Source organism: Botrytis sinoallii, assembly GCF_014898435.1.
Source record: "Botrytis sinoallii strain Bc 23 chromosome Unknown BSIN_019, whole genome shotgun sequence".
NCBI classification, from domain to species: domain Eukaryota; kingdom Fungi; phylum Ascomycota; class Leotiomycetes; order Helotiales; family Sclerotiniaceae; genus Botrytis; species Botrytis sinoallii.
The window spans coordinates 185,745-212,430 of NW_024066046.1; the positions used below are offsets into that span (position 1 = coordinate 185,745).

Genomic DNA, 26,686 nt, shown 5'->3' on the forward strand with positions numbered 1-26,686 from the left:
CGGACGGTTTGGACATCTTAAAAGATCTATACGTGCAAGTACGAGAGGGTTGGTGGACAAACGTATTGGGGATATCGATACAGATTCAATCATAGCTACGTGAGTTAGGGAACAAGGAAATAGTGTCGAAATGGCTATGCGGTCGGTGGTTAGTGAGTCTGGGTATGATGGACCGGTCACGGAAATGGTGAGGATTGGGTTGAGAGGGGAGATAGGGGGAGGGGATTTGGAGGGGGACGGGGAGGGAGAGGCGGAAGAGGCGGCGAGGATTTGTAAGTGTGTTTTGTTTTCTTGGGGAGGGGTATTGGAGTTGGGATGATGTTGGGGATGATCTAAGTAGGGTAGTGCTTCAAGTGGGCAGTACGGTTTGGATATTTGGGATTTGAGTCCAGAGGTGAGAACTTGGAAGTGAGATTGACCGGATGGGAGGTAAGTGATCACGAGTGTGTTGGATCCGGTTTGGAATGAGGGGAATAGGGATAAGGATAGGGTGGGGAGTAATTGAGTGGCTTGCTTGGATTCAAACTTGTCACGGTTCGATTTCGGCTTTATGGAACGGATAGATGGATGAATGGGTGAATGGAAGGATGGACTGAGAGGAATTCAAAGAATCAGACTAATCGATATAACCTATATAGGGCGTGAAATTCTAGATACAATTGCGGCCCAAAAAGGATGTACAAATTCTTATTACGGCGGAACATTGGAGGATGAGGGAGTGTTGATTTGGTGTATTGGTTTGTTTTCTCCTTTTATTGCTTCTTTACTGATTTTGACTACGTTGAGAACTCTCCTGTCACTTATCATTTGCTCTTTTTTCTCTTCATGTCTATCCCCTCCATTCATGTCTTCCACGATCTTCCTACACAAGTTCAATTCTATCTATATCTATACTAACCCCCAATCCAAAGACTGGACATCTCTCGCTCTCCACAAAGCTTTTATGGATTCGCCAGCCTACCCAGCCTTTCTAGAAAACCTGCAGCCGATTATGGGCAGTGTGGAAATCATACACGCAAGCAAATTGGATGTTGTGGGCGCTATTGCAAAAGGAAATGCGGAGCAGAAGGGGGGAGTAATGGAAGTTGCTACGTTTTATGATGTGGAGGATGTTTTTCTTGAGGTAGGTGGTGTTTTATCATTATTTATCATTTGTTGTTTCCATCCAAATCTAAACCTAAATTTCGATGAATTGAAAGAAGGGTGAGAATAAGAGGATGAGAATCAGATCAAGTAGAAGACTAAGAGGGGTAATCAGGGAGTAGAAAACTTCAAAACGGCAATGCGCAAACTTCACTCGGAAAAGAAAATCGCGGGGTTTCTTGGCGTGATAGATTCCGGAGAGGTAATTGAGAAGATCGCTAGGAATAAAGAGGCGATGGAGGAAGAAAAGGGGAGAGCTTTGATTATAATGATAGGGTGGGAGAATAAGGAGGCTCATATGGTGGGTATTCATTTATTACTTTGTTGTTTCTTTTTCGAATTTTGGAAATTTGAGGCCGGTTTTGATATAGTGGTGGGAGTCTATAGATGGGGAGATGGAAGAATTTTGGGGCTAATGTGAGATTTGAAAAATAGGCATTTAGAGAGACAAAGGAATTTGCGGACACTATAGGATATTTGAGAAAGGGGACGAGTGGGGCGGACATGGTGAGTTTACGCTTTTCTTCTTTTTTGCTTCTGATCTTCTGGAGATGATAATAATGGATGGGATTATGAGAGAGATTGTGAGAAGATGGATATGAGAAAAGTATTACAGAGTCGAGAGAAGAGATGACTAACTCATGTATATCAGTTCCATGTAGCGTTTAAAAATGCATGAGTGTGCGATGCGGATTGATAGATATTTCTGCATTACAATACAATTCATACAATCCAATACATACTCCCATATCCAATATCCAATATCCATACAAATATCACTCCCTAGGTCTTCCATTCTGGGATTCTCAAAGTCAGATATGTATGGGTTGTTGGGTATCATACACATATATCAAACAATAACTCGTCAATATCCTCAAACCATCTTTGAATATACTCTACTATGAGCTCTCTATCGAATACCTAATCACATGAACTGAGAATCTCATCCCATGTAATAAAAGAAGTCTTTATTTGCTCCGAAGCATAACAACGAGTTCTTGGTAGATTTTCATATTGGAATTTACTTTCTATTTATATGATATGATACCATATAAACCTTTTACAGACATGCTGAGATATATAACATCTCATCTCATTATATACTTATTATCTATCTTTCTATCTATCTATACCAATTACTCTTAATAAATATAATATTATATTATATCTCAATACCCACCTAGGTAGGTATGGATACCTGAATATAACAATCAACTCCCGAATAGTCAATTTCATCTCGTTTATTTAGTTAGAATTGAGTTGTGTATAAGGAAGAGGGGAGAGGAAAGAGAGAGAAGAAACTAACGAATGAATATATAGTTATAAACTTAATATATAGTAGGTTACTAGACAGAATAAGCGAGATAGGTATTTCTTCATGTATCATAGGTATTCATCTCTTCATAGAACAAAGAAAATCACATTACGTTGGAATGGTTTTAATCCTCTGATGATTTAGGATTTCTTCTTCTTTTACTTCTACTTCTACTCCCATACTCACTCCCACTCCCACTCCCACTCCATCTACATACCCCGCCTAATTCTCACTCGCCATCTCTCTTACACACTACACTACACTACACTCACTTCCATCCCATCCAAATCCAAATCCAAAATCAAATCCAAAATCAAATCCAAAATCAAATCCAAAATCAAATCCAAAATCAAATCAAACTACCCACAATATATAATATACAATATCCACAATCCTCTGCAGCTCTCCAGCTCTCCAGCTCTCCAGCTCTCCAGCTCTCCAGCTCTCCAGCTCTCCAGCTCTCCAGCCACCATACTCAACCTTCCACAAGTGTCCCAACCTATCAAGATACTTCACATAGATAATACCAGTATATCAACATCAACATCAACATCCATACCCACGAGATTTCCTCAACCAGTGCTGTAATTCTTTAGTGCTTCTTTCATTATACTGTACATATCATTTGGTCTGTTACTGTGTTTAGTTAATCTATATTGGGAATTATAAAGCTATAAATCTATAAATCTATAAATCTATAAATCTATAAATCTATAAATCTATAAATCTATAAATCTATAAATCTATAATAAACAAACAACACTCTATCCATCTCTCCCAGATATCTTATATATACTATACTATAATATAATACTCTCCTCCTCATCTAACCTCATTAACTCCCCCCCCCACTCTCCCCCCATTTATTCTCTATGAGCGTATGGTGTCTGTCTCTCTAATTCTAATAAGTATATCTCTCCCTCCATCTCATCATCCGTTTTCATATATGTACACATACACAAGTATATACAAGTATATACAGATACACATACATATATACAAGCACATACACAAGCACATACACAAGCACATACACAAGCACATACACAAGCACATACACAAGCACATACACAAGCACATACACAAGCACACTCTCACCCACCCATTATTCATCAAATGAACCAAAAGCCTTAATACAATCAATCAGTCGTGCATAAATTTCCAAAGTACTGGAGAGAAAACAGCGATACTTCCTTCTAAAACATGAAGAATATCTTGCGACTGTGGATGCATGTTCGAAGAGAAATCCAGAGGGATAGGGAAGGAGGATGAGTTTTGAAGATGCTAGATTAAACATTCGCATAGCCACCAGAAACAGTAATTCACACTTTAGAAAAGCGAAGAAGGTCACCCGGCCACTATAATAAAGTTTCAAATAGACGTAGACAGGTATACAAATAAATATATTACACTCAAGCTTATTATACTTGAAAAAATTACTTCCCCTCCAATATCATTAATTCATATTCATATTCATGCCCATTCATCCAGCCCAGAACCTCCCCAGACCGACCAACCCGAAACCAGCCTCATGCAATCCAATCCAACCAATCGATCATTTTTTTTCTCAAAACATAACCTTATCATGATATCATTCGAACATATAGCAAACATTCAGCCCATCTCAAACTCTCACTTTTATCATCCAATGCAATTTACAACGCCCGCCAGCCATGCATGTCAATAGACTATTTAGCATGCGCGACGATTTCCGCATAAACATCATCCGGAATTTTCTTGATGATAGTAAGTGTAACTTCTTTAATGGTGTCCGCTTGTAAAGGAGGGAAAGATCTGAGAATCTTCGTAGGACTTTGATTTTCGTTAGTTGAATTCATATATAATAGAAGCAACCTCCAGAACTTACCTAGGAGAACTCATTATTGAATGCCTGAGAATAACGAGTTGTGCCACAATACAAAGAATATTGAGATGAGCACCATAGGCAAATAAGAAATCCCAAAGACGAAGTACCTCGGGTAACGGGGGAGTACATGCGCATAGAGTGAGTACTGAAGGGAAAGCATAAATTTCTGCACTCATACCCTTTCCAATCAGATAAAGACTCAATTTTGGATCAACAATAGCTAGAACTTTATCCACTAATGCGAGTCCTTTGTGAACACCATCCATAGCACCTCTCACATAACCAGGAACTTCGGTTGTTATGAAGCGATGAAAAGCAGCGAATGCTTCAGATTCGCTACGGGCAGCATAGAGAAAGGGTGCAGCGAGTACATTCATGCCTTGAACATATGTACCCGGTTCTCCAGCCCCGACATCAGAACCTTCCGTTGTTAAAGTCAGAGCACGAGCTCTAGATCTCATACTGGGTGATGATGAACCTCGTTCCGGAGAACCTTGAATAGCCGCGTCCATAATCTGTCTATTCTGTATATTTCTGTATTCTGCTCGCGCCTCTTTCGCATCGTGCAATCTCCATGCTACTGCATTTAAAAGTCGGATTAAGCTTGCTTCACTAACTCGACGTCGAAAAAGAGGATCGGTGGCTAGAGTTCGAAAGGTATCATTTCGAATTTTGGAATATGCGGGAGATGCACCGCGATGGATCAGAGAGAGATATGCGTCGGTTTCAAGGGTAGGTGCATTGAGTAATATAAGCCAGATGTAAATGCGCAAAGAGGACTATTGACAAATAAGTATTTGTTAGCAGAAGTGGTGGAGTGGAGAGGGAGGAATTGACAAACCATTCCATCGCTATCACCCTTAACCCCTTGATCCAATATCTTCAATCTCATACTCTCCAAACTTCCAATTATATCTCCATCGGGGGGGCCCTCTCTAAGTAGACGATCCAACGACATACTTTCTGTCGCAGTAAGTTTTCTGTTTGACGTAGGGCGCCTCATCGAAGAAGTTGGGACTGGGACTATATTCGTTACATCACTATTGGATCTTGCTCTGGAATGAGTTGTCGCTGAAGATTTTGTGGCATCTTTTGGCACGGGCGGAATAATCTTTTGCAAAGCTTGCTTATGTTGCTGTGAGATCAGGGATGGTTGATTGAATGATGAACCTAGAGTGTGCGCGGACTGTAATCTTCTTAAAGCTCGGCGGGGAGATGCTGGCGGATTGAGTGCAGAATGATTTGGAGGGGCCAGTGTAGGAAATTGAAATGCGTCTTTGGTGGGGGATGAAGATGCCATTTTGCTATCGCATTGTTTGTTGATACGGATTGAGTGATGGAGTGAGGATAATAAATTCGATTGTTTGTTCTTGAGATCCAGATGGTGAATATGATTATGTGAATATGATGATGTGAATACAATCAATCACATGAAGTATGGTATCGTTCTATCTTCTATTGTACCGTCTGTTATCAAATTGAGTTGTTGTCATGTCAGCAGAAGTCTGAGCGAAGAGTGAAGAGTGAAGTCTGAAGTCTGAAGTGTGAAGTGTGGTTAAAGTGAAGCTGGGGCTGGTAAACCGCGAATTTCGTGATAATACTTATACATACATAACTTACGACAACCACAAAAACCTACCTACCTAATGTACAAACCTACAACGATATTATCAACACTTCGTTCAGATGTTGATTGAAGTCGAATGACAATGATGTCCTTCTCACTGTCTTTCTGCTTTGACTTCAACCCAACAACATGTCGACAAGGGACCTAGGTACGGAGACAGAGTCTGGAAGACCGCGAAAGGCCGCATGAAAATACCATCACGTGGTTAAATATCATGTGATATAGAATAAATCTTCCACTTCGACATGAGTCTTCAAATCTTGGAAATTTGGAGGCAAAAGAGGAAGCTTGATCGGATTTTGAAAGCGTTCTCGACAATCTCTCTCATCGACGCGGTGAATACTCTTTTATCAGCCCCAAACGCTCCATCCGCAGACCCTATTGTTAGGACTAACTCATATTGTATCTCCCAAGACATTTGGCTGACGGGAGGTTCCTTCATCCTCATCTCCGCGGGTTCTTGTTGGTAAGGGAAAGATACCATCTCCAGTATGGTGGTCTCGATGTTCAATAATCAAAATACAATTTTGCACTCCATCCCATTTACAATATAGATCTCAGCTCAGAAATATTAGCTTTTAAGCCTCCAAGCCTTTCAAGCCCCCAGAATTTTGAAATTATCATGATGTCTCGGAGCTTTTCAAGCCTCTTCTCATCCTTATCGTATCTTATCGGATTGCGATCTTCATCCCTCCCATTGCATCATGAAGCAAAACGGTCATTGGGTGGACATTTCCCAATGGATAATCCGCGTGCTGCAACTTGCATGAACAAGGTTTGAGCTACCCTTGCCTGGCAATAGCCGAATCTACTGCTTGAAAGAGACAGCTTTGTGAAATTGTCAAAAATCATGAAGAGCTGATCTTTTATTTACTCCCTAGACAATAGACTCATGAGGAAATGAATGAGAAAACGCCATACTAATGATTCATTTCTTCATTTCTTTATTCAAACTCCCCTTTTCTCTTTATTCCTTGCCGCCAATGATTGGATATTGTACACAATAGAGTTTTCAGCTGTTCACATTTCCAAGATTCCAGATGGAAAGAAAGCTCTTTTTAATGCTTTCCTTTGTCTTCTTTTGGTCCCTGGAGATCTACGCAGTATCTCCTTCATCTTCGCTTGACACTAATTTATAATTTCGAAAAACTAGATCAATTTTAGCGAATTGCGTGCTCGGCAAATACGTCGACATGTTGAAAACATTCCCACCTCGCCCACTTCATCCACTACAAGTCCATTTATTTTGTTCCGGATTCACAAAGAGCTGTCCCCATTTCCCTTGGTTCCCTTGCTCTCCTTGGAGATTTCTACGGAAGATCTAGGCGGAAACTCTGTGTTCAACCAAATTAAGATCGGGGTAAAGAAAGCATAATTATGGTAACAATGGTAATGATGATTACATATCCACTAAAATGTGGTACATGTAACACTAGATCAACTTTGCCATGAAATAGACTGACAGGACAGTACGTAGTATACTACCGAGACTACTTATGAAAAGAAGAGAATTTTATAGTAGAGAAGAAATGGGTAAAAGAAATGGCTTGAGAAATGGCCAGAGAGTATTTCTAATCCCCCCTCCCCCCCTGATAAATGACTTCCCATATTATTCGTACACCGAATACCTGTGGTTACGTTTACACCCAAATCAATTCAAGACATTTGATTGTGAATTGAGGTTCAAACTTATACCCTTGGTCCCTTGGAGATTGAAGCGCTTTTTCTAGAGTCTAGAGTACCTACAGTACCTCTTCTTGAGTCTTGAGTCTTGAGTCTCGATACATCTCAAAGTTGTAGGATACTCCCTACCCTGTTGTAGTTGTATCAAGAAAGAGTAGCCATCCGCTACTGCCATCTCCACGTCCCCATAACAAGAAAATCGAATTCTAGAAATTGAGAGAATACCAATTAAAATACATACCAAACCCATTCTTAATAATTATCATTGGATCATTACCATAAGTAGGTACTTCCACCATGTTTAGATATACATCCATCAAACCACTTTATATTGTATGTACCCTTGTCAACTAATGTCATCTCTCCAGCACGATCCCGTCACCACGAATATCCTCTTCCATTTCGAGACAAATCTCCCGCAAGTCGTTCTAGCTTCACAGTAGTATAATATTAAAACCCCCAAACTCGAAGAATTTGCAAGCCCATTAAACTTGGCTTGACGTCTACTACCAAAGTATTTCAATTCAAAAGGCTCCAAATTCCAGATCAGCCTAAGGTTGCACACAGGGATTCACTTATTTACCTGGCCGTTTCCTTTGCTCTTCTCTCTTCCATCTTATTCATCCACGAGCACGCAATACATTGGTGGCGCACCCCCAAATTTCAAAGAGGTCAATTGCTGAATGCCACTCTTGGATCACGTCTTACCTTTTCAAGTCTTTCGAGAACAAAAGCCTCTTTTTTCCAATCAGAAGCTGCACTATCTATTCCAGCCTTCGAACTGCATTTGAATAGTTCCGATGTCAGACAATTTTACTTTTCACTAAATCCCATTTTTCTCCAATTGTCAGATAAAAATATCATCTGATTTCGACCCGACTTTCTGGGAGCAGATACGGCTATATCAGCCCTGCATCCGCTCACAAAGTTTCAGATTCTTGGATAACCATCTGGGAGTAACTTGCAGATCGCCTTGTCATATCTGTCAGGTCAGATCTACTGACACCCACCCTTTGCGGAATAGCCTTTTCCCTGTCCACTTAATCTTCCGCTCTCTCAGGTTTCACAGCCAAGTTGCTTTTTACCACAATGGCTGCTACCAAAGTTGGCCATGGATTGGCGAAGGTCCTTGGTATCAAACTCAACTATCGCGATGAACTCAACAGTCAGGAGATTCTACGAGGAGAGTCAGTCTTTTCCATTCAAACAGCCGATACATTCGTAGAGGAAGAACCTCGAAGTCTAGAATGGATCCAGGATACCCTTCCAAGTCGACACGATCTCGCCGCTTATGGCCGCTCGCTATTTCCATTTTTAAGTTGGATTGGATGCTATAATTTGCAATGGTTGTTTGGAGATTTGGTAGCTGGTGAGTAGCACCGAATACTTTCTGATGAGTCTGATTGTTAATGTCGATCAGGTATTACTATCGGTGCTGTCGTCGTACCTCAGGGTATGGCTTATGCTACTCTCGCTGAGCTCGAACCTCAATTCGGTCTTTACTCATCCTTCATGGGAGTTCTTGTCTACTGGTTCTTCGCTACGTCAAAGGATATCACTATCGGACCTGTTGCTGTCATGTCGACTCTCGTTGGTCAAATTTTGGTGAAAGCTGCTGTCACCCATCCTGATGTTCCTGGTCATGTCATTGCATCTTGTTTGGCTGTAATTGCCGGTTGCATCATCGCTTTTATTGGACTTATTCGATGCGGTTGGATTGTCGATTTGATTTCTCTCACTTCAATTTCGGCATTCATGACAGGTTCCGCTATCAATATTGCTGTTGGACAAGTTCCAACCTTGATGGGTATCACAGGCTTCAGCTCCAGAGCTTCAACCTATAAGGTTGTGATCAACACATTGAAGGGTCTTCCCAATACAAAACTTGATGCAGCCATCGGCTTGACAGCCCTTTTCCTGTTATATGCGCTCAGAGCTGTAAGTTGTGAACCTTTGCCAACACCTTGATCATTACTAATTATCATTTTTAGGCCTGTAATTATGGAGCTAAGAAGTTCCCAAACCACAAAAGAGCATTCTTCTTCGCCGCAACTCTTCGAACCGTATTTGTCATTTTGTTATACACATTGGTTAGTTGGCTTGTAAACATGCATCATCGCAAAAAGCCACTCTTCAAGATTCTTGGTAAAGTTCCACGAGGATTTCAAAATGCTGCTGTGCCAGAAGTCAACTCTTCGATTATCAACGTCTTTGTAGGAGATTTACCAGCCACCGTCATCGTTCTCCTTATCGAGCACATCGCAATTTCGAAATCCTTCGGGCGTGTCAACAACTATGTTATCAACCCATCTCAGGAGATGGTAGCTATTGGTGTCACCAACATCTTTGGTGCTTTCCTTGGTGGTTATCCAGTCACCGGTTCTTTCTCTCGTACAGCTATCAAATCGAAGGCTGGCGTTCGAACTCCATTCGCTGGTGTCATAACCGCTGTCATTGTTCTTCTTGCTATCTACGCACTTACGGCAGTCTTCTTCTACATTCCAAGTGCAGCTTTGTCTGCAGTCATTATTCACGCTGTCGGAGATCTCATCACGCCTCCAAATACCGTCTATCAATTTTGGCGTGTATCCCCTCTCGAGGTTCCGATTTTCTTCGCAGGTGTCATTGTTACCGTTTTTACCACCATTGAAGATGGTATCTACGTAACCATTTGCGTTTCATTCGCCGTTCTCATTTTCCGAATCATTAAGGCTAGAGGTCGCTTTCTTGGTAAAGTCAAGGTTACTTCAATCGGAGGTGAAATTGCCGAATATAGATCAGCACCTTTGGCCGACAATGGCACTTTCCCAAAATCTGATGCCACTCAATTCGAAGATTCTGGATCTCGAACAGTCTTCCTTCCTTTCGACCACGGTGATGGAACTAATCCAGAGGTTGATGTTCAAACTCCTTATCCTGGCATCTTCATCTATCGATTCTCAGAAGGATTTAATTATCCAAACGCCAATCACTATCTCGATCACCTTACCAATACAATCTTTGCAACAACCCGTCGAACCAACCCTGACCATTACGCTCGACCTGGTGATCGCCCATGGAATGACCCCGGTCCACGTCGCGGCAAAGCTCCTGAAGATCATAGCGACCGCCCTACCCTCAAAGCTATCATCCTCGACTTCAGCTCCGTTAATAATGTCGATATAACCTCCATCCAACAACTCATCGATGTCCGTAATCAACTCGATACTTATGCGTCTCCTTCAGTCGTAGACTGGCATTTCACCTCTATCAATAACCGCTGGACCAAACGTGCTCTCGTTGCCGCTGGATTCGGATACCCAACTCCCGAGGAAGAAGGATCACACCGCTGGAAGCCCATTTTTTCGGTTGCGGAAATGGGAGGTCAAGATAGTGCGGCAGCAGCAGCAGAAGCTGAAACCAACGAAAAAGAAATTAAGGAACAGCGAACGCGCGAACGGGATCTGAGAAATGGAGATCAAATTAGAGGAGATAGTGAGAGTGGAAGTGGCAGTGATTTGAAAGCTGTGTCGAAGAACGTCACGAGGTCGAGAACAGCTGTTGTTACCGGTCTCAATAGACCATTGTTCCACGTCGATCTTACGAGTGCGTTCCAGAGTGCAGTGGCTAATGTTAAAGCAAGAGAGGCGTTTGAGGAAAGAGGAGGTAGGGATACCGGGGTTGTGGCTTAAATTTTGGGGATTTCTGACGTTTTTGTTTTTGGATTGGTTACTTTTTTGGTCGTTTTGATACCACGAGTGCTTGGATATGATGATAAAATTATGGGTTTGGCAGGATGTTGGATGACTGGTCGGGCTGTTTCTATACGAAGTAATGGTCATGTACCGGATTCGGATTCACTTCCTTGAATAATATATAAAGACTTATTTCTGTGGAAAATTTCCCGTTCGTGTTTGGTTTGCAACACGAAATCGTGATATTGAAGTTTTCCTTGCCGTCGTCGACCTATGTCACTTATATAGGCTACGTCACTTATGCAGTTGCATGCTACGGCGCGAATTTATGATTCCATCAAGCCAAACGCACCAAGCCAGCTCGAGCATAGATAGGAATTCACTGTGCTAGATTTGTATGCTTTAAAAATCTACATGCCAATATCAACTTGTAGCGCAAAATACAAAAGGGCTGAGCTTGTCATACGCTTGTTCATCAGTCCAATAGTAAGTATCAATCTCCTCTTATCGAACAAAAAAAAAGCAATTCCAACCGCTCTAAACATGTGCCGCAGCCCAATGATCCAAAGTTTTTAGATAAGATAGGATGAACCCGTCCTAACATTAATATAATCCAACATGTTGGTAGATCATATTATGATGACGATAAAGCGAGGCGAGGGGACTTTAAACTTGGTTATCCACGAAGTTCTCTCACAACTCGATATTGAAATTGTCTCACTTATAAACCTCTCAATAATCCTTCTTAATCATGAGGGCCACCACCTATCTAGCTCTAGCGACTACGGGAGTATTATTCACCGTGTATCTATACAAGAAACTTTCCGAACATCTCACCATCACAGACCTCGAACGCAATAATGGCTGCATGCCGCCAAGGAAATATCCACACAAGGATCCGCTTCTCGGACTCGATTTCTTCTTCAAGATGGGCGCGGCGATGAAAGCCGGAAAAGTACTCCAGACAAACCGAGAACTTTACGCCAAGTATGGGAAAACCTTCCAGAGCAACTCCTGGGGAACATCAGCCATCCACACCTGCGAATCCGAAAATATCAAAACGGTCCTCGCGCTTTCGTTTGGGTGTTTCGGAAAGGTGAAGGTGAAGCCGGAGAAAAGGGGTGGATCGCTAGAGGCCCAGGGAACCTTTACCGCGGATGGGAAGATATGGCAACGCTCGCGTGCGCTCATTCGACCGACGTTTGCGAGGACTGAGATTTCTAATTTTGGGGCTTTGGAGAAACACGTCGCGCGGTTTTTGGAGCTTCTTCCGTGCGATAACTCGACGGTTGATTTGCAACCGCTTACGTAGAATTTGGTATGGTGAATCTTTCCTTGCGATTTTTTGTTTTGTCATGGCTGGATTACCATGATCTGCTTGTTTGACTGACTGAGTGTCTGTCTCTTTCCTAGTCTCTAGATATCTCCACCGAATTCCTGTTCGGTGAATCGGTAGAATCTCAATCCCCGAATACCCCCTTTGATGCTCTAGAATTCCTCAATGCATTCGATATGACTATGCGTGGTCTCGGCGCACGAATGATGCTTGGCAAGCTGAGATTCATTCGTGGTCGAGATGTCGAGTGGAAAAAGGCTTTCGGGAAAGTGCACGCCTATATTGACAAACACATCTCTCGGGTTCTGGAGGGTCAGAAGAGTGCCGAGAATAATGAAGAGGAAGATAAGAGTGCCACTCAAAAACAGTATATACTCTTGAACGAAATGGCAAAGGAAACGCAGGATCCGGTTGATTTACGCTATCAGCTTTTTCATGTCTTTATCCCCGCTCATGATGCGACGGGGATAGCTGTTAGCGATATATTTTTTCATCTAGCTCGTGATGCGCATCGATGGGATAAACTGCGGGGAGAAGTACTCGCTGCGACGACCGGACAGACGCTGAGTTTCGAAATCCTGAAGTCAATGAAATATTTACGATATGTGTTTGATGAAAGTACGTATACTTGTTTCTTGCTTGACATCGTTCAAAGATCCCCATCTTCTTGGTATTTTCCAGTAATGTAAGATCCAGTCTAATCAACCATTTCCCCAGGTCTCCGTCTTCACCCCACCGCAGGCTTTCTACGGCGAGTATGTCACAAAGACACCATTTTACCACTTGGCGGTGGCCCTGATGGGAAGGCCCCCTTCTTAATCAAAGAGGGTAGTAATATCACATGTGATATCTACGCATTACATCGCGACAAAAGCTACTGGGGCAACGATGCCGATGATTTTCGTCCCGAGAGATGGGAGACCTTGCGACCTACTTGGGAATACCTTCCATTTTCAGGGGGACCGCGCATTTGCCCTGCTCAGCAGATGGTTTTTATTGACTCGGCGTATATTATTGTGAGGGTAATGCAGAAGTTCTCGAAAATCGAAAGTCGGGATTCAAGACCTTGGATGGAACGGTTTAGAATGGCGGTGGAGAATGGGAATGGGGTGAGGATTAGGTTGTTGCAGGATTAATTAGATGTTTAGGGGAAGTTTGAGGAGATTTTGCACATAGTTTATTCAGACTAGAGCAAAATGTATCCTACCCAGATTTTACTTCGTCTGTTGATTCTTCTTAAATTATCCGATCGAGTCAACAGACCAGCATATTTTAATAGGGACACGAAATAAAGTAGGGTTGTGTAGAACGCCTCCGATAATAATATGTTTGTTAGAGGTATGTATAGAGAGCTTACTTATCATTTTCTCTCTTCATCTTCCAGTGCGTCAATAAGATCTTCCCATTGATCGCCTAGTCTGCCAAATTCCGAACCAAATTCCGAACCAAATTCCTGGCTCCAATAAAATCCACAATAATAACATAACAGGTTCCACCCGCAACCTGAAGACTTTTCAGGATACTTGTGAAGTATGAATTAATACGTAGACTGCACTTACAGAAGAAAAAGGAGATGTAGGGGGAAAATATTACGGAGACGCCCCATTAGTTAGTACTGAGGTACGAGAGACTATAAATAGTGGTGAAAGAATCTGGGATACCAGAATGCAGCCCAAAGACACCGAAGTATCTGAATGTGAGATAAGCCGAGGCCTGTTGTAGATTTTTCGAATGGAGAAAAAGTCCTGTGATGCCAGGCTTGATCCGCCAGAACATGAAAACTAAGAAGGCAAATCTTCAGTCGAAATCGTATCGCCTAGGTATTATACCACCTGAACATAATAAATTGTCACTCAATACTGTTCATTCTATCCACCCAATCCATATAGTCCACTCCGTCAGAATCAGACCAAATCAACTCCTTACTCCTCTTGACCCCCTATTCAGCATCAACAACCCTCACCTCCCTCGCGACCACGTTGCAAAGCTCAACCCTGAGCCCCGCCCCTAGAAGTACATGTATCCACAATCTTTGCGTGTCGCTTAGTCTATCATTCTCGCTTTTGACTTCTACGAAGAGTACTTCTTTTTTCCTTCTCCTTTTGATGGTGTCTTGTGGCCCATTTTTGTACTCATTCTTCACTTGCGGCCCTTTCTTTTCTTCCTCGACCTTTTCGGGAGTTTCGTTCTTGATATCTTTCTCTTCCTTCAATTTCCTTTTCACCGGCTCTTGTTTCGTTGGCTCATCCTCCGCTTCTTCCTCCACTCCATCATCCCATAAAAACAAATCAGGCACTCCACCCCCTCTCACCCTATACTCCTCCGCCATAACCCTCATCACCTTCCCCAGCCCACTCCCAAAAGCCTTCACAATCCCCTCCAAGTCCTTCCTCTCAAAGTCCCATCTCAAACCCACTACACACGTCTTTCTCTCTCCTTCTCTCTCCCAAACTCCCCTTATAATCTCCGCCGCCATTCCATTCTCAATCTCTACAATGCGATGATTGATTTCCGACGCTCGAGCTTCATAGAATGACTCGGTATGTAAGTCTAGAGGGCAAGTTTGGTATTCTGTCTGAAATACATTGGGGATGTAAAGAAATAGGATGTCGAAAAAGAGGTATGCGAATAGAGTGCGTAGAATGCCACCTTCGGAGTGGTAGCCGCGGAACCCGAGACTGCGATAGTAGCTTAGAGTTAATTGTTCAACAGAACATTCGGATGGGCTTGATGGAGATTCATATTCATCTAACCAAATGGTTTTGGTACTGCGTTGTCTCTCTTCAAATCCATTGGGTGCGCTGGACTTGCGTCGGAGAGTTGTGGGGGTGATATACGACTTTTTGATTTGAATTCCTTGAATAGTTGTTTCGATGGGTTTAGAGAGAAGAAGATGCTCAAAATCGTGTTTTTCTCTCTTAGGAATCTTAAGTGTCTTCTCGAGTTTACGGATTCGTTTCTGTAAGTCGTAGTGATAGATTGTATGGCAATGTCGATCTTGAAGACCTTGCTCACATGTTTTTAGCGAAATACGTTTCCAATGACGTTTTTGTTGTTCTAGATCTTTAATTCCTGGGGTTGGGAGGAGATTATACATATAATGTTCTTCTAGAAGAGCTTTACGTTGATACCATGCACCCCTTCGGGATGAATGAAAAAGCTTCTGAGAAAGGAGTTCGATGAGTAGAGCGTATTCTTTTTCGTAGAACTTAAATCGTCCGAGTACGTAGAGGGCTTTATGCACGATGCGTGTGTAGACCCATGCTGGAGAAAATCGACGAAGGTAGCCACCCTCTCCACTTTCATATATGGAGTCTTCTTTGCGTTGTTCTTCTTCCAGGAGAATCTTCCAACGGGGATATATGGCTTCGAAAGTTTCAAGAACTTGGTCTAGGTCGGATTTGCCTGGATGGCCGTCGAGAATGTTGTCGACGCGGTATTGCGTTCGAATTGAGGCTTCAAATTCGAGGAGGGTGGAACGGGTGGGGAATATATTGGTTGATCGTGAGACAATATAAGAGGGGAAGTTACGGCGGGAGATTCTGGCAAGAATGATTGTGGTTAGAGACTTATCGGTCCATTCGGTTGATCTGTAAAAGACGAGATGGACTCGTTCGAATAAGTTTAAAGCTGGCAGTGAAAGTCGTATACACGGTCCTGTGATAGCCATGATCTTTCTGAGGAAATGAACATCTCTGTTCACATGATCGAGACTATCGTCTTCATCTTCGAGAATCGATCCATCTGGAGTTGTAGGGTTTGATTTCAAAGCACTATCAGCTCTTTTCAACCCAACATAACCGAGTCCAGCCTGTCTTTGACTTGTTTCACGAAGTGCTTTTAGTATATCAGCTTTATTTTTTCCTTGAACCTTGAGTTCTTTTGCTAAGCCTTTTAGTTCATCAAGGTTCAATAGAGATAATGCCTCATCTAAGGTTTTTATTTGATCTTCTGACGAATCAGCAAAAGTCAACAAGTCTCCAAGGACTGTTCCTTCGGGAGGTCCCAACTCTGCTGGATTGACTTGAACTGTTGCGGTTGATTCTGGTAATGCTCGGGTAGATTGCAGAACTTTCGAAGCTGCAGAAACATCCGTCAAATCTCCATGATAACCCAAACGGTTTATACGATGCCATGCTGAAGTTTTTCGTAAGAAAAGACGTACATACCTATGTTCGTCAGCTCTCAAAAGTTATAATTCAGAGATAATAATCGAGCCTTACAGATATTGAGCTTCATAATCCAATTCTCTCCATTGCTTGAAAACTTCCATTTCCTTCTCATCGAACAGATGCCCTTCATCCTCTAACACAGTTTCCAATGCAAGATTGAAAGCATCACTATAAATACTACTTTTACCTCTCTCCCAAGTCCTCCCAGTCAACCTCGCTTTGAGATCACCTGGAAGGTTTTCGTTTTCGGCACGCATTGCTTCGTATTCAGCAATTGCATTCTTATTGATAACAACTGGTGGCAATGCACTCTCCAACTCCGTCAATCTGGGAGCCACAATCTGATCCGCTTCATCTTCCCCTTCATCATCCGAATCGGGAATTTCCGTACTTCTGAATTGAATTGGACTTCGGATCCGTGGGGATAAAGGTAATGATTCATCTTCATCGGAAGGACACCGAGAACTAAGATCATCACCATCTATACTCTCTGCAGTTTTCAAACGCTTTGAAGGTGGCAATAATTTATCTTTAAAGTCTTGCGGTATCTTACGTTGAGTTCTTCGATGTAGCATAACGTTGTGATTAGCGTTCTTAATTTCTTCGAGTACCATTATACCGAATGTTATGTATACAGAAGTACTTCATCCATCGCATTAAATTTTATGGCAAGAGCGTATCTTACATCCGCGTCTTCAAGCGCGTCAACCATTCCAATATACGCCTGAGCACGTTACCAGCTGCCATACTTAGTTCACCGCTTTGGCAGAAAGCAATTCTCCTCCACCCAATTACACAATCCAATCATAGCGACATAAACATATACCTTCATAAATCCACACCTAACTCCACTACCAGCATGTCGCAACCCGAGACCCCATCACCCGAAATCAACCCTAACAGCACACCCAGCATCAGTTCAGCCGCGCATACCTATCAACTCGCGATGCAAACACAATCGTCCTCCACACCCCCCTCATCCACACCCTCCGGCGTCCTCCAAATGCCGGGCGCAACACGCGATGTGGTTATGGAAGATGCGCCTCTTCATAGACCTGCAGTATGCCTTATACTTCCCCCAGACCCTGATCCTCCACCCATCCCTCCACCTTCTCCTTCCTCCCATCCTTCAAATTCAATTGGACGTTTCCTCTCGCGACTGTCTTCTGCACTAGAATTCTCTATACTTACTCATACAACTCTTTCACAGTCTCCAGCCGCTGCAATTCTCCCACCCACTGCTCAAACTCAATCGCAAACACATTCTCATTCACCCATTTTACCCCCCTCGCATCAAGCTTCCACTTCGTCTGCGAACATAAATCGCGAAACAGCTTCTCCAGCGCCCGTCCCTGCGCGCACAAGTACGCCAGTACCGAAGGTAAATGGAAATGCAGAGAGGGAAAATTCTTCGAGAGCTACTAGCCAACATCCTGATACGGGGCCATCGTTGCCAACTGAAGCAAGTATGCATGGAGCGCCGGCACGGGTTTATTTGAATCAGACTGTTACGGGAAGTTTATTAGAGGGCATGAAACTATTAGCCAAGGACCAGTATGTACCTTGGATCTACTGCCCGACAAGAATCTCTCACGGTGCGTATAAACTAACAATCATTTCTTAATAGACCAAAAGATCCTTTACGAGTATTGGGAGAATTCTTATTATCAAAATCCAAGGAGTTGGAAGGGGGAAATTAAAAACAGATGGGGTTTAGTTACAATACCCCTAGGCACATCAAAATCGTTTCAAGATGGGCGTTCAAGGAGTGAGATATCACGTTAAAAGAATTGGACAATAATTGAGAACAAGGCTGGCGCTGGAAGTATTTCTTAATATTTAATTTGCTATTTAGTTTTTATGCCAATATAGCAGTACTCCTTCTCAAGAAAGTAGTATAGTTCGTGATGCAATTATGTCCACACCCCAACTCCATATCCATTTTGTCATGGTGAAACTTTTTATGCGACCATGGTGCTGGCAGTGGCACTCTCGTATCTCCATGTTGGTGGGAGAACACCGACGGTCTTGTAGTAACGGGAGAGACGGTGGATACGGGATTCAATGAGAATCAAACGGAACTTGGAGTCCTTGTCCTTGCGGTTACGCTCGAGATGCTTGCGGACAGCGACGGCCTAAATTTATTGGATTAGTATAATTCAACGTTAGTTATGAGAATAGTATTGAACGTACCTTCTTGATCAACATGTAAAGGTCTTCTGGGATCTCTGGGGCAAGGCCTATTTTGTCACTCTGTCAGTCTATGACCAAGCAGAGGCGATTGTAAAGATACAAATTGACACATCAAGGATGTACTATAATCCAATGATGGCATATATGGAACTGTTCAGGTAATGTTGGATATCGTACCGTTGGACTTGAGGATTCTAAGAATCTTGTTACCTGCAGAAATAAAAATATTAGTATTCGTGTTTCTCTCAAAATAAAATCCAACCACATCAATTGCATAACGAGAAAATGAACATACCAGTAACAACCTTGACTTGAGCAATACCGTGAGAATCTCTCAAGACAACACCGATTTGGGAAGGAGCAGCACCCTTCTTGGCAAGCTTGCAGATTTGGTCAACAACTTGCTCTGGGGTGGTCTTGAGCCACGAAGGAGGAGCGCGGGAGTATGGGAGAGCAGAGGAAGATATTCCCTTTCCGTTGGAGTGAAGACGACCCATTTTTGCGGTATTTGTCGACGGTGATTAAACTGGTCGTTAGATTGAGATTGTCGAGAGGTGTTAAAGATTTGAAAATGTTCGTCGTCGCAAAATTATGTGTGTGGATTGTTCGTCGCTTAGCTTACGCTAAGAGCTGGTATTTTCTCTACTAGACTGAATTTTGACTAGCGCAATCCGAACATCATAAGAAATTTCTCAAGTCCAGAGCTTTTAATTTTTCCCGACAACAACTTTGATTCACCAACAGAAGTAATGATCAATTCATCATAACTGATTGAGGATCAGCCTCATCGTCTGTACTGACTATTCAGAACTTTCCATTGCGTCGCGCTATCATTTAAATGTAAGAGATTCCCCTTTCCATTCACAATCGACCGAGAAGATACAATGATGATATTTCTTTTTACTATTTTTCTGGTACCTCTTGTTTTAGGACTCTCTGCGGAGGGAACAATGAACTAACTGAACATCTGATTAATCTTCTCGGTTGTTACTTTTTTATGCTATTGTATATCTACACATGATCCGTAACTAACCTTAAAATAGAACACTTTCACATAAACCAATTTCTCGCGTCGCAAAGGTCAACATTCTTGGAAAGCATGTAAGGTCTGGTACCTATCAGAGATGCCTATGGAGGATTTTATGTCTATCCAACATAAATGTGCCAGTTTATATTTCACGACCACGGTCAGCCTAGATTGGTGACATTTTACATATGATATTGCCAGTAATGCTCTTTCAGGATATAGGTAGGTTCACGAAATGGATTTGGATAATGAGAATCGTGTACTTCTTCAAGTGATGTGGTGCTTATTGGGCCGGAGGGAAATCTTCTATGCTCTTTTATATAGAATACAATAATATTTTTTAATGTCTTGTAACGCTGTCTATCTATTTGATCGTCATGTGTGATCTTTCTCGATTCAGTGATTTGCTTCACTTCATCCCGCATGACTCCATTGGAGTTTATGGAATCAATTTAATCGGTGTGGAATTCTCTCGCCATCAGCCAACCAATTTCATATAATAGTTATAGTGTTGTATCCTACCAGATCGTCTGCGTTCAACCTTCATACGTTTCCATCAAGGGTTTTAATAGATATCTACGTGAGCACTTCTATAAGCTTGTTGGACCTTTTCATCAGTTCAAATCAATTTCACGAGTGATTACTTTAAAATCATCACGTTCGGCCAACAAGCTTGCTCCCTAATACGTCAAGTGTTCGTTCTGGCAATAACTCTTTTCGCAGGTTACCTTCCCAATCTAACACGGACACACACTTCATAGCTAAATGGCGACCTCCTTTCTCCTAACCTTCCTCCACGCTATCTTCCATGACACCCTTACTTAATTCCCTTCTAATTCTCCTGGTGCTACTTCTCAACATTCATAATCTTGTAATCTTTTACCAACGAATTCGATTCGTCAGCTCCCCCCCCCCCCCCCCGCGAATTGTGAAGATCTGCATGGAGCGCTTCCGTCAAGAGCATTTTTGAAACCTTTCTGCTCTATTCTAATGGAGTATTGGATGCGGGTGAGAAATAATCCAGCATAAGGCCGGATTTCAAGAAGGTGAATTTGAGGATCCAGTGGGTGTGAGAATGGATGAGTAAATGGAGGAAGAGGTTAATCCATACCTTTTCACCTCGATCGAACTCTTTGAGACATTCCTCCACAGTAAATTTTCGACACATCATGATATTTCAACACATTTCTATCTCTTCCACACCATCACCAAATAATTTGGCCATTCTTCACTTCAAGATTGCTCACTTAGCGCAAATCTCTCCATCTACGTATCCACAGCAACATCAGATAATTTTTTCTGAATAATGCTCTCTTTATCACTATCTGTACCCATAAAGAAAGAAGCTTATAGATACAGATTAAAGTAGCTCGAGTTTGGATGCGGAGTAGGTTCTTTTGGACTCAGGTCGCGTTTTGAATAAGTGAATGAGTTGACGGGCTTTGGGAGGAGGGTTAGAGTGGGTAATTTAGAAGAAGAGGGGAGAGGAATGGAAGGAGTATCTGACTGGTGAGAATGGGGATCTCGTGATTATGTATTTTCTGGTTGTAAGAGGCCATTGGTTTAGCGTCCAATCAAAACATTGAAATTATTATCTATTGAGTGTAGAGCGGAGACGGAGGGGAAGATTCTAAATAGATAGATACAGTATCCATTCCAAGGCACCGGCCATTACGATCTCAAACTCGATTTAAGGCTCTTGGACTCTCCTGATCAGGCACGTGTGTACGGCGTATACTATAAGAAATGAGGAATCAAACTTCAACTTCTGAGTCTTGAGGGGAAATCCTTACTAAATATATATACAATTTCAAAGAGTCTAAACCCACTCTAAGACATTCAAAGGGATCGTAGACGTGATGCTATGAATCGTGATGAACAAGCATGGGTTTCGCTAGAAAGCCACGAAGAGATGGGTATCCATGGGTTATACTCAAGTATATGATCAAGATTTTCCTTTCGTTTGCGTTGCTCATTGTCTCTCGTGATTGACCAGTACTGAACCTTCGTTATGAGATGCAGACGATATCCATCATCGGATTTCTGGTAATATCGGGCTTGGACTAGCTCCCCTCTAGTACCGCAATGTCATGCTAATGAGAGTGAATGCCTCTGTGTGTGCGAAGGCCCAGGGTCTTGTTGGATTTAAGAATCAGGGAGATCGTGCGAATACTGATGAGACTGTAGTTCAACAATATCTAGCAACTTAAGCAGAGTACGAGCGTGAAAATATTTAGCTTCTATTGGATGTTGTGGACTTGACTTCATAACATCTCCATGATGGATACCCAACGCCGTCAGAAGAATATATAATCCAGCACAGTACAAACAGGAGTGAAATCATCAGATAACTGGTTTAGATATTTTCTATTTGATGTCATCATAATACATACAAACACTACTAATAAAGTACAGATCGTCATTACATAGGCGGGATATATCCCATACCTAATCCGAGATCTCGGGACTCGAGATCTCTATGTATACCTACTACAACTGTAGCAGTATTAGTACCCTCGAACCAGTAAGTTCGATGATAATTTTGGTCTATGATGGGTATCTAGGTATTGCAAACACATTGTACCCCATCCCCCTCCATAATTCTATCCATCCGCTCGGAGCCCTTTCGTACCTGACCGGCCTTTTCTTGGACAAAGAAAAAATGGTTTGTTCCAGGTTTCGTACTTTTTGTATCCTGACTTGATTCATGTAGGTGACTATCCAAAGTCTTTTCATCCCGCGTGGGGTGACGAGCCGAGCTCTCTATTTCTTCTCGCTCTATCGCCTAGCCAAGCCGCCGAGTCGCCAAGCCACCAAACTCCTGTTTGACCCTTTGTGAGGGACAGCATGAAACATCGCTAAAAAAATGCTCGAAAATAAATAAAATAAACATGTAGAACCCATATTAGAATTTGTTGGTGTTTGAATTCATGGGTGGAGCATATGTTGTGGTAGAATCCCATGATTGTGGTGGATGGGGTTTGGAAAATGAACGTGACGGTGATTTATATCTTGCTTCCCTGCCAAAGTAGTCTGGTGTTTCTCGACCACTTTTTCGAACGGGTGAAATTGGAGTGACGGCATCTGGAGTTCCGTATGCCTCTATGTTCTTGCTGTCGCGTTGATCTCGATCCTTGCTAAGCATTTCGTATGACCTGGGATCTTTGAAGGCGTGAACATCGGCACTGATGAATTCATTGTTGGGCTTTATTTTTCCACGGTACATTTCATACCAGCCTGTAATCATTGCCTTTCTTCCCAAGAATATTGCTGCCCAAAAGCCATTGAACTAAATCACATTAGCAATTGATTAAATAAGGATGGCAATGGGGAGAACTTACGGACAGCATGACAAGGACCGCACCAACGGTAGCCTCGTTCACAACTAGAGATTTTGCTAAAGGTAAACACTCTTCTTTACCTCCAGCAGTCCGGACCAAACATGTTAACCATTGCTCGGCCTTGGTAGGATCCTTGAGGATATTTGTTTCTAAATCATCCATGAAGACAAAGACAATCGCAAAGAATGTGACATCAGCGATAATCACTAGTACAATAGCTATACCTCTCCATTGTAACTCAATCACTCGGCGAACTCTACGATATGCTTGTCGTGGTGAGACAGTGCGTACACTGTTAGTGTACGAAGGGAGAACTCCTGAAGTTTCCGTGGTGTTGGAATCGTCTGCGAGGGATGAAAGATATACTTTGATGCAGTAACCGAAAGTAACGAACTGGATGATAACGGTGGCGCCAGAAAATATTAGAAGAGGAATCCAGAAGTCCGCTAAACTGTTCTCGTGATTGATGTGGCAAGTATCTCCAAATCGGAAGGAAACACCACTAAAGATCATTCCAAAACATAATGCAATGGCCGGTATTCCCCATCCAGTAGCAAGAGCTCCCCACATGAATGACTTCCCAATAATCACCTGCCAACAGATCTGTAGATGTAAGGCGAGGGACCTTAAGAAGACCCACATCACACCGCACCAGCCTCCAGCCATTATGAATGCGCCGGAGATCGCACAAGTAAAGTTAGTGCTCATATCGTTCGGAGTGATTGCGTTATAGCATTGATCGGGGTTTGCGCTTAATGGTATAATGAAACCCAACTTTTGGCGACATATGTTAGGAAATGGTTGGTAGAAGGCACGGGGACTAGTGACTCACCTGCATCAAAACTGTAGCAATAACCAAGCAGATACTGAGGTAGTGCCTATGGGTCTTCTCGACTGGCAGAAATGCGAAGCATATCAACAAGTATATAGAACATATCATCGCCGCTACACTGACCCAATTTGCGGATTCGGTAAGGGTGTTGATGCTTTCACCGTAAAGCCATTCAGTCTGTGGACATGGCAAACAGCAAATGACCCCCAAGGTGGTAGAGCAAAATCTCCATCGGTAACTATATGTTGTCAGCATGGTGAAAACGGACCGGAGAGTATGCAAGACATACAACCACCTGTCGATGGGAAGAGATCTGCCTCAAGGAACGGCGCTGGACACCTGCCCTGGCCAAAAACTGTCGAATTAGAACCACTCATTGTGGAGATGAGAATCAACAATCGTGATAGAGGAACACCAAATCGATTGAAAATGACGGCAGCCAGGTGTGTGAACTTTCCTGATTCTCACCCCGGACTGGCCGTATATCAATGGACGGAAGGAAGTGTAAGAACACTATATGCTGTGGCGTTCTTCTTCAGCTGTCATATACTTTTGGAAGTTAAACGTTTGTAATCGTCATGTGGTATATTACGAAACCAGTGATGGGAAATTCTAGTATGTTTGAACGCTCGGTGGTGCGTAGGCCCGTGGGATATAGTACTGGAAGAGTTTCATGAGGCCATCGCCAGGTGTTTTGACAATACTTCAGCTGATATCAAGAAAGCAGAGAGACTTCAAAAAATGGAACTGGAACGTTTGTGTATGATACAGAGATGAGAAAAATAGAAACCGATCCAAATGGATAGAATGGGGATTACAAGCCTGCATATGTATAAGGCGACATAAGTGCAGTCTGAGTACCATAGGTGGAGTCTCGTAGCTTGGGACGCACGCGAGGTCTTTGCCCATGATGGTGCTCTGGCTCCATGATGAGCTAGGATTGGTCTTTCCTTATGCCTTCCTTGAAGGGACGGTAGGACGAATCCCTGTGAGAAGATGGTGTTTCCGGCCAGCAAAAGACGCGGATGAAGTCTTGAGTATCAACTAGTGGTTGACCGGATTAGGATATAAATCCACCTTGCAGATTTAATTGGAAGAAAAGATTTGCGTGTAGAGGCACAATATTACACATTTGAACAAGGAATATAGCATTCCTGGGTTATCGGAGAGAGAGGATACATTTGGGAGGAGGTTGCCAATTGGCAAGCTGAAGAGTGGTTGAGAAAGTTTTGGAGAAATACTGGTGATGGGTATTTTTTCCCCGTGTCTAAGAAAATCTCGGCCAACGAGCTGAATCATTGGGTGTGAGAGTATGGTAAGTTGATTGCCTTTGCATGGATACGATGACCAGGTCACCTTGTACTTTGCGTCTCCGGGGGATCCACTCCTGACTTTTCCACATTAGGTCTTTTCTCCATGGCTAATTGATACCATTGGATGATCGGGTTATTGGTTTATTGTTGACTGCTCTCAGATATAAGTTATAATTGGCACGGGCGAGGAAGAAATACCCAAGAAAGAAAATGAATTCAATTCAGTTCAATCCAACCCAACCCAACCGTACCAGAAGAGCGTTGATAAAGAAAGCTACCACAATAATTTACAAGGGGGAGGCGTTGCTTACTTGACTGTGTATTCCAAATTGCTCTGTTTACAGGTAGTCATCATCAACAACTGATTTCATTTATTTTTTCGTTTTCCTATACCGAGCCGTGGCCCCCTCTTCCCCCTCAATTAGAACTCCGCAATTAGGAGGTAAATACAACCCTTTTCGCTTACAGGCACAAGCTGATGTGTAAATATATATGCAGATCCAAAGAGTCGCGCGTAAGGTCGTATTTCATCATCGTTTATGTTACAACCCCTAATCAATATCACAAAAGCTTTATTGGAGTTTATCCGATCGATGATCTACTGTGGTAGAATTCTAATAGATGTGATCATGGTTCGGAAAGAAGAAGCGAGTCGCGACCTCGGATTTTTAATTTGGAATTGAGGATCCAATGATTTCAAAACTTAACACTCGAGTATATCATACTTTGTACTAAGACCGTAAAGTATCTAATAAACACGAGAAGACTTGGGTAACCTAGATACCTGAAGGCAATGTCGATTCGAAAGCTGTTGACTTAATTTTGGACAGGTGGGCCTGAAATCATACGATTGGACTTCCCAATTGAACACAACGCCAACGAGAACGGAAAGGTCAAGCCAGGCGATATAAATGGCAAGAGTTCATTGTATTGTCAAAGTCACGCCTTTCCATACAGAGTAGAGTCCTTCTGCCGGGGAATTTAATACGCATGGAAGCAAAGAAGCAAAGAAGCCACCGTGTAGTGCGTACTAGAACGTAATGTACTAAATGGGCTAGGTACATTTGATATTTCGCACAATATCGTGCCGTCTCACTCAAACACACCATACGAAAGGACATTCTTAACTAGGTACTGTACCGTATTTTTTTTAGTCCTCCTGG

The 26,686-nt window shown here is 42.6% G+C and overlaps 8 protein-coding genes across 8 annotated transcripts; 4 read left to right on the forward strand and 4 right to left on the reverse strand.

Moving 5' to 3' along the window:
* Nucleotides 1-130: 130 nt before the first annotated feature.
* Nucleotides 131-2,342, forward strand: EAF02_009286 (uncharacterized protein; the record flags this gene model as incomplete). Its single annotated transcript, XM_038905334.1, has 6 exons — nt 131-272; nt 639-737; nt 912-1,123; nt 1,259-1,444; nt 1,579-1,650; nt 1,796-2,342. 6 exons carry the CDS (start codon nt 131-133, stop codon nt 1,820-1,822), a joined length of 738 nt encoding a protein of 245 aa, XP_038754787.1. The 3' UTR covers nt 1,823-2,342.
* Nucleotides 2,343-4,146: 1,804 nt separating this feature from the next.
* Nucleotides 4,147-5,625, reverse strand: EAF02_009287 (uncharacterized protein; the record flags this gene model as incomplete). Its single annotated transcript, XM_038905335.1, has 3 exons — nt 4,147-4,270; nt 4,326-5,104; nt 5,167-5,625. The coding sequence occupies 3 exons, from the start codon at nt 5,623-5,625 to the stop codon at nt 4,147-4,149; spliced, it is 1,362 nt and encodes a 453-aa protein (XP_038754788.1).
* Nucleotides 5,626-8,724: 3,099 nt separating this feature from the next.
* On the forward strand, nt 8,725-11,306 carry EAF02_009288 (uncharacterized protein; the record flags this gene model as incomplete). The annotated part of the gene is made up of 3 exons (XM_038905336.1): nt 8,725-9,004; nt 9,056-9,573; nt 9,627-11,306. The coding sequence occupies 3 exons, from the start codon at nt 8,725-8,727 to the stop codon at nt 11,304-11,306; spliced, it is 2,478 nt and encodes an 825-aa protein (XP_038754789.1).
* Nucleotides 11,307-12,060: 754 nt separating this feature from the next.
* On the forward strand, nt 12,061-13,781 carry EAF02_009289 (uncharacterized protein; the record flags this gene model as incomplete). Its single annotated transcript, XM_038905337.1, has 3 exons — nt 12,061-12,597; nt 12,723-13,263; nt 13,363-13,781. The coding sequence occupies 3 exons, from the start codon at nt 12,061-12,063 to the stop codon at nt 13,779-13,781; spliced, it is 1,497 nt and encodes a 498-aa protein (XP_038754790.1).
* Nucleotides 13,782-14,584: 803 nt separating this feature from the next.
* Nucleotides 14,585-17,431, reverse strand: EAF02_009290 (uncharacterized protein; the record flags this gene model as incomplete). Its single annotated transcript, XM_038905338.1, has 2 exons — nt 14,585-16,814; nt 16,869-17,431. 2 exons carry the CDS (start codon nt 17,429-17,431, stop codon nt 14,585-14,587), a joined length of 2,793 nt encoding a protein of 930 aa, XP_038754791.1.
* Nucleotides 17,432-17,676: 245 nt separating this feature from the next.
* Nucleotides 17,677-18,517, forward strand: EAF02_009291 (uncharacterized protein; the record flags this gene model as incomplete). Its single annotated transcript, XM_038905339.1, has 3 exons — nt 17,677-17,877; nt 18,028-18,371; nt 18,445-18,517. The coding sequence occupies 3 exons, from the start codon at nt 17,677-17,679 to the stop codon at nt 18,515-18,517; spliced, it is 618 nt and encodes a 205-aa protein (XP_038754792.1).
* A 261-nt stretch (nt 18,518-18,778) lies between these two features.
* Nucleotides 18,779-19,507, reverse strand: EAF02_009292 (uncharacterized protein; the record flags this gene model as incomplete). Its single annotated transcript, XM_038905340.1, has 4 exons — nt 18,779-18,952; nt 19,011-19,057; nt 19,188-19,220; nt 19,306-19,507. 4 exons carry the CDS (start codon nt 19,505-19,507, stop codon nt 18,779-18,781), a joined length of 456 nt encoding a protein of 151 aa, XP_038754793.1.
* A 2,872-nt stretch (nt 19,508-22,379) lies between these two features.
* Nucleotides 22,380-24,587, reverse strand: EAF02_009293 (uncharacterized protein; the record flags this gene model as incomplete). Its single annotated transcript, XM_038905341.1, has 4 exons — nt 22,380-23,326; nt 23,379-24,152; nt 24,211-24,448; nt 24,475-24,587. The coding sequence occupies 4 exons, from the start codon at nt 24,585-24,587 to the stop codon at nt 22,943-22,945; spliced, it is 1,509 nt and encodes a 502-aa protein (XP_038754794.1). The 3' UTR covers nt 22,380-22,942.
* Nucleotides 24,588-26,686: the final 2,099 nt, after the last annotated feature.